Below are 7737 nucleotides of genomic sequence, written 5' to 3'. Positions count from 1 at the left end.
TTTACTGCTTAACTCTCACATTCTCTAAACTCTCACCCTATTACAATTGGCCCATCATCTCTGATTGAATTGATTTATTTACTTTTTACAATTTTTTATCTGGTATACTTGCACCTACAGTACACATAGTAGAGGCCATAGTTTCTGGGCTGAATCAATATTAGTTACTTCACTTGAAATACAGTATTAGACATAAACTGCCCCATACCTCAATGGGGTCATTAGGATTTGGTACTGTTGATTGGTTTAGGCCATAAAACAATTGTGTCTCTTTTACACCATTGGAATATAAGGGTATGTTTATGATATGAAGAAAGGCCCTTAATCCAGCCACAATGGGTGTTTTTGCCGAAGATAGGGATTCTCCCTTTTTATGAAGCCCTGACTTTTGATAATGTAAGATATGCCATAAAAATATTATCTTTTCTAAAACAAAGCCTGTTTTCCAAAAGTAACAATGTATTTCTTTCTGTTTTAACAATAATTTTTGTATTTTCTAAACAATGCATTTCCATAAGAGTGAAACTGGACGCTGAAGTCCAGAGCCTTTCGTTCTACTGCTGACTCTTGCATGTACAGATGTCCCCAAGACCGGTGGACTAATTGTTAAGCTTTATACCATGACCAGCAAAGCATCTCTTTTATTGATATATTGCAGCAATAGATTTTCTATCACTGTATATTAAAAAATAGACCACATAATCATAGTGAACATCTGACTTTCCCCTTTTCACTACAATTCACTTTTTCACCTCACTTACCTTTTTCACTTATTTTTTTATTATTACTTCAAATAATAAATTCATATTAACAGGTAGAATATTTATTTTTTTCAGGTACATAAATAAGACATTCAGGTTTTTTAAAATCACAATATCATATTTCAAAATTCTGATGCATTTTATGCAATATACATTCTTACATTGTTTGATAAATTAATAAATGTTTAGAGGATAAAAATATAGCATTTCCAAATTCAATACCTATACAAAGCTCGTACAAAAATAAAGTCTTCATTGTTATCAATAGGCAAGAATAGAAATGTTGCATTATAATGTTGACCATTCCCTGCTTGGATGAATACATTCAAGTTCCCAAGAGATGAATTTTAATACATTATTTTCGTGCCTTTCCACTATATTACATAATACATATATCTTCTCCCATAAATAAGAAAGCTACATTATAAAAAGTATTGACAGATGTGCAAGTTAACTCTATATGCTCCCATATTACTACCCATCATTATGGTCCAGCTATAAGACTTCCATAGCACTTGCAGGTTAGTACACAGGCCAGCGTGCAAACAATTCCATTAGGGTAGAAGAGGGTAGCCTATAGGTATATATTAACTTTCCTATGATTTTCTATTGATACTCGTTTGTGTCACCTTTCATTTCTGGTCGTTTTATCTTGACCTAAATAAAAAAAAGACATATAGAAATACTGTCAGAGGATTTTTTTTTCTTACAGAAATACAAAAGAATACTATAAGAAAAAAATCTGAAATAATTAGTAAATATAAAAAGCTAAAATAAAAAATATACACATACAGTGCTTTGCTAAGGTGTTTAGTCCCCTAAAAAGTGAACAGATCTCTCTGTATTGCAAATTACATTGAGGAGCCTATTTATCATTAATTATTTGTGGCTAATTCCTAAAAAACCCTGAATGTATTATGGAGGGAGAACTCTGCTGTGGTCCATCCATTTCAAACAGCGTCTGCATCCCCTATAGGTTTCTATGGGGAATGCGATGCTGCCAGATTTACCAAGAACTTGGTCCACGCAACCTATGCTATGTGTGGTCTGTAGACAGCGCATGCGTAGGATCCCCGGTACCAGAGTGAAGAGACAACTGGCGCGGTCACTTCACTCTGAGCACATTGCAGGGACGGGCTCCTTTCGGAGCCCCTGTTTCTGCATGCACTATTTCATATATCCCGCCCGTCCTGATCACATACTTCAATGTGATCATGGGCGCTAATATTGCTCCCAAATCGCAGTACATATGTGATTATTAATAAATGGGCCTCTTATACAGATTGTTCCAGGCAGTAATTTTTTTATTGCAAAGCAGTCGACTCTTAATGTACATTTTCAAACTCTTAATTAATTATTTGTCTGGAGATTACTTTACAAACAAAATAAAAATTGCTGCTGAATAGAACACGGCAAAACTGTTAATATAAACATTAAGCAAATTTAAACTGATCTATATTGCAAACAGGTTTGTTAGCTATAAACATACTGAGGTCGGCGGACCGCCCCGATAATTGTAGCGTGTATGGCCAGCATTAGCAAGAAGCACTCTATTGTATTTACTGTCTGAAAATAAATAAGCTCCATCTGTAAACACATGAAGCTGCTAGTGATCTCTGTATATACACAGACAAAATAATATAGATTTCTATGAAAAATGATGGTAAGCACATAGTACCTCTGATAAGCTGTTGACTTTCTCCAGATGTGGTTTCCAGCTGATCAGATGTGGCACATCTTTGAATGTTTTTGAAGATGGTATTTCTGATTCTCCTAGCTTTTCAAATGCTACAAAAGTAGACATAGAGGAAACATAGTTATCAATTATAGCAAAAAATTATTCTGAACATGGATATTTTTGAAAATGCATGTTAAGACCTTACAAAATATAAGTTATACTTACATGGGTACAGGGAAGATTTCCAACTAAATCTAGTTGTGTGAAGCCTGAATAGATAGAAACAATGCATATTATTATTAGAGCAGAAAGAGAAACAAGGAAAAGAACAGATAAAATTATGATAAAAATAACAGCAAACATATAAAAGGGTTATAGGACAAATAGGACAGTTCAACAATAAATATTGAAAATGTTATAGCAAAAACATTGCCTATAGCAATGTAATTCACATGCAGTACACAAAATCTATAATAAAGCCTACATTTGTACACACATAACACTGTAGAGAAAAAAATATGATGATTCACCGATGTTGCTGACTCAAAAGAAGCCTGGCCAACTGCTTGGGGACCCTGTTACGGAATTGGTATGAAATACCACCGGCCGCATTGTTCGATTCCCGGCAGCGCCTTGCCGGCAACAGCAGAGTTCCCGGCAGCGGAAGCCCGACAGCGCTGGAAATCCCGATCGTGGAAAGGTAAGTATTCGCTAACCTAACCTAACCCTCCTTACGGGGTGCCTAACCCTAACCTCCCCCCCAAGTGCCTAACCCTAATCCCCCCATAAGTGCCTAACTCTAACCCCCCCTTCCCCGCTGCCTAAACCTAAGTCCCCCCCGGGGGTGCCTAACCCTAACCCTCCCTCCCCCTAGCCTAACCCTAACCCTCCCAGGGGGGTGCCTAACCCTAAGTCCCCCCCGGGTGCCCTAAACCTAACCCACCCCCCGCGGCTGTCCTCTCGCGGCGCCCGGCGTCGGAGAAATGTCAGGCGTCTACATCTAGACGCCCGGCATTTCATCCCTCACCGAGATATGCCAGTCGGGAAGCTGGCTGCCGGTATTAAGGCACCCGGCTTCCCGATTGTATACCCCCTGTTACAGTATATTTAATATGTATTTTGTTGGTACTGTACACAGTAACAGCACATTGTTTGTGAGTGCATAATTTAATTTAATGTAATTATAACTAGTTGCACAAACATGAATAAATCAGTTACATAATTTAAGAATATTAATAAAATAAGTGCCTGAATATTCAGAGTAGGGAAGCTACTTCAGACATTATAGTAAATTTTGGTGAGTGATTGCACATATTTTTTTCAGTGCTGACTGTCACGACCAGAGCTACTTTACCTGGTGAGTCACTATATCTGCCTGTGCGGATGCTTTGGTGCAGTCCTACCGGTGGGGGTGCTGGTGTCTGGAGGTTGGCACGAGGTACACATGGATGTCCTAAAGGTACAGGCCATGCAGTGACAGGTGAGACTGGCAGCGCTGTCGCGCTGGGGACTGCTGGGCGACGCCATCTTGGTTTTGGGCATGTGACCTGAATGGGCCAGTTAGGTCGGAGCATCTGGTGTGACTCTCAGCAGCCAATCATGCACATTCCCATGGTACTTAAGGGTGTTCAGCACACCCTCTAGTTGCCAGTGCAACGTATATATAGCATAGCTGTGTGAGAGTTCTCTGTGCTCCCTAGCTTGTTTGTTATTGCAGTCCCAGCTGTGACTCGTTACCTGCTCTGTCTCCTTCTCATGCTGTTCCCGGATACCCACATCTACCCTGCTATACCCCAATACTTACCTCACTGTTGTGACTCAGTCAGCTCTCCAGATTCATAGCCCACTCCTGTAACACAGACTTCTATTCCTCAGTTACCCCTCTATTGGACTTGCTGCTTCTTTGCCTGTCATTGATTTTCAGCTGCACTATTTGGATTTGCTTTTCTGCCAAGACTTTTGTTTCTGCATCACATCACTCGGACTTGTTCATTTACTGCCAGTTACCTGTTTACTACCATTTCATGAATAATAATACTTCAATTAAACCTGTTGCATTTCTATACTACAAACCCATTCCTGTTTTTTCTCCTGCATCCACCCCGGGTTCAAAAATAACCCAGACCTGACACTGACACCTTTTATAGAAAAAGGCACTGGGCAGGGATGATTTAACATCCGAGGGGGCCAGTGTGCAGCAGGTCACCTCTTCTAGGCAGTGGACACCCCCTCCTCCTCTTACCTTGTGCACCAAGTAGCAAGTGGGTCCCTGCTTCTCTGCGGCGCCATGTTCCCAGTGGTACTCTGGAAGATGATGCATGCACACAAGAGAGTAAATGATGCATGCACACAAGAGTGACAGAATATGTGCTTTCACTGTATGCTTTCATTTTCCTGATTATTTCACTGGGAAGATGGCGCTGCGGAGGAGGAGGGACACATGCTTGCCAGCACAAGAGAAGTTTGATCTGGGTGCAGGAAGTGCAGTGCAGGGGGCTCCCAGGACCATGGGGTTGTGTGCACTGTACACCCTGCACTCATTTTAAATATGCCTATGGCAATGAGTATAAATTACAACTCCCAACACTTCCTTAAGGAGCAAATGGGTACAATGAGCTAGCACCAGTGAGCACCACTTGAGGGCCTGTAATTTATACTAGTAGTCTGAAAAGTGGTCAGCATTGTATACTACCCAACAGAATTGTGGTCAGTGTTACATACTAGCCATGAAAACTGAAGCCTGCATTAATTGCCATGTAGAAGAGGGATTTGCATTATACGCAAACCACCAAAATGGTACATTACTTCACATATGCAGGGGCACATGGAAGGTGGTTCATCCTGAGTGTACTACTTTATCCCGCCTGTCATTTAACCCTCATCGGGATAAAGTAGTCGGGAAGCCGGCTGTCAGGATTAGGTCCCTGCCTGGTGACCTAGCTGCACCATAGTCCCAAGACATATGTCAAGACCATCATCATCTGCCGCTGTTAGTGTGTCATGTCCTTACATCTGTACTAGTAACCATTCACCTGCAGCCACTCTCCAGCTAGTTCCAGTAGGGAAAGGACTGCCACTGCTCAACTCTGTCTTGTTTTCGGTCAGCAGTCCTGCGGTCTTACACAATGCGAGAACCATAACAGTTTATGACCCGGGAGTCCTTCTGCACATACTTGGCCATCGGCCAGTGCATGTGCAATCTGCAAGGGACACTGGTAGGGATCCTAACAGATGCCTATCAGGGAAGTCATCAAAAATAGGCTTCTATTAGGCAATGCAATCTATAGACAGCATTGCCTACTAGGAACAAGCTCCAGAAAGTTTGGCATTTTCAGAGGTTTAACCACATGTTTGAGGAGAGTGCACCCCACCCACTATTTGTATGTTAACAAGGCCATCAACTCTTACACTATTCCTATGTTGGAAGTAGAGATGTGCAGGTTCAGATTTTCCCGCCAAATTCTGATTTTTATTTCCCAACAAAAATCGGATCTCAGAAAGAGGAAAATTGTCATCTTTCATGGACAAACATCATCTTTCATGGACAAAAGTAGTATATACTATAGGAACTGTAGAACTTTGCATCTGCTAGTTATGCTATTAAGTAATAGCTGAGCATCCAATGCATGTGCATAAAAATGTTTGTGCTGTATGTCTTATCTTATTGTCCTTGAGTGTGTTTATATGAGCTAATGATAATTTCTTGTTTATGACATAAAAGTGTTTTTCTCTTTATATTATATAACCAAGTAACTTTAAATGGTATTAGTGTCTGGGCAGCCAATGACCTATTCTGGATATAAATAGTGGGCAGGTTAAATACATAGCAGCCTCAGCTGGAATCAAGAAGATGTGACAGTATCCAGCTTCAACTGACTGTCAACCCTGGTGTCTAATGAAAAAGACAATAATCTGCCGAATTCTTGTGCTGAAATCCGAAGTTAAGTAATTAAAAACTTCATTCTTTTATTAGTATCTGTGTGTATATTTCTTGTGATAAATGATATTTTCTCGGAACAAAAGAACAATTATTAATGTGACCTCTAGTAACAGAGCTCTAACTACAACCATGAAGAGACAGTATTCATTAAATTGATGATGTTTAATGTTACAAAACATAAGGCTGCAATCTAGCTCCATAATCAAGAGACTAACAATGTTTCCGGCACCATTTGATGAGAGCAGGTTATTATAACTGTTTCTATTCAGGACTTAACGTAGAATAATTTCCAAAAATATTCCAACACATTTATTAGACAATCTCGTGATTGTGATTAAAAGTTATTATCTTTTGATGTAACATACTACAGTGTTTTCATTGGACTTGTTTGACTAGTTGCTAGGAAAGTCAAGAGCAACATGATAGCAACTGATACTACTATATTGGTAACAAGACAGGCATGTTGGGATGCTATTCAGTCATTGAGTGCAGTTATGTGTAAATTAGGCAACTGTCTGCCTTCTGTAGCTATGTTGCTATACTGTACTAGTAATGAACAATATGCTGCACCTTATGTTATCACTGCAGACATAGAATTTACAGAAGACAGTAATACAAAATTTACTCACGCATCTGTATCATCACTAGCATTTTTCCTCTTGCGATAGCAGTGTATTCCCAACCAGATCCCCAGAAGGAGCAGGAAAAGGAATGCTAAAGCTCCAAATAATATTCCAAAGAAAGCATTCAGGTTCATGGAGAGGTTCTCACACTGAGGTCCAGATGTTACATACATTGTGAAGGGCTGACAGCTGAGATAGAATAAATGCAGAAAGTGTAAAGGTTTATATAATGGTTACCTATAAATGGCTCATTAAATGGTTTCCTATAAATGTATATTTTTATATAGAATATAACAGTCAGAAAAATGAAATAAATTTGGTTCCACAATAGACAAAATCTGCTTTTGTTTGTAGTTACAGCTGCTACAATATCTGTATACATTTTAGGGCAGATCAGTGACTTGTAAATAAGCTATATGTAGTTTGGATTTATAGGTCCACATTGACATTCTGAAAGGCAACTATTATATTCCTACAGCCATTATCATTACCTCTGCAATAGTGCCAGGCCATGCCCGCCTATACCACACCATGCCCCTCCCCCACACACCAGCTATGGCGACCTGGCTGCCCTCAAAATATCAGCAATTATGACCTGATCTGCACTAAATCCAATCTGTATAGAAAAAATTTAAATAATTAATTTCATGTTTCCATGTTTAAATGTAAAGTTTGCCCTCTCCTTACATCTATATAAACCCATTTTTGTTATTATTTATTTTTTGGGGTATTTGG

At 39.6% G+C, this 7737-nt stretch overlaps 1 protein-coding gene across 1 annotated transcript in view; it reads right to left on the bottom strand.

Moving 5' to 3' along the window:
* Positions 1 to 807: 807 nt before the first annotated feature.
* LOC148542657 (uncharacterized) overlaps positions 808 to 7737 on the bottom strand; it is a 182273-nt gene continuing 175343 nt past the window's right edge. The window contains 4 exon segments of the mRNA XM_088467577.1: positions 808 to 1418; positions 2440 to 2549; positions 2665 to 2708; positions 7009 to 7191. Of these exon segments, the coding sequence (XP_088323703.1) occupies positions 1368 to 1418; positions 2440 to 2549; positions 2665 to 2708; positions 7009 to 7191 (388 nt within the window). The 3' untranslated portion in view covers positions 808 to 1367.

This window comes from Taudactylus pleione, unplaced genomic scaffold (genome assembly GCF_031769625.1).
Source record: "Taudactylus pleione unplaced genomic scaffold, aTauple2 ptg000010l, whole genome shotgun sequence".
NCBI lineage: Eukaryota > Metazoa > Chordata > Amphibia > Anura > Myobatrachidae > Taudactylus > Taudactylus pleione.
This window is presented reverse-complemented; position numbering and strand designations above follow the sequence as displayed.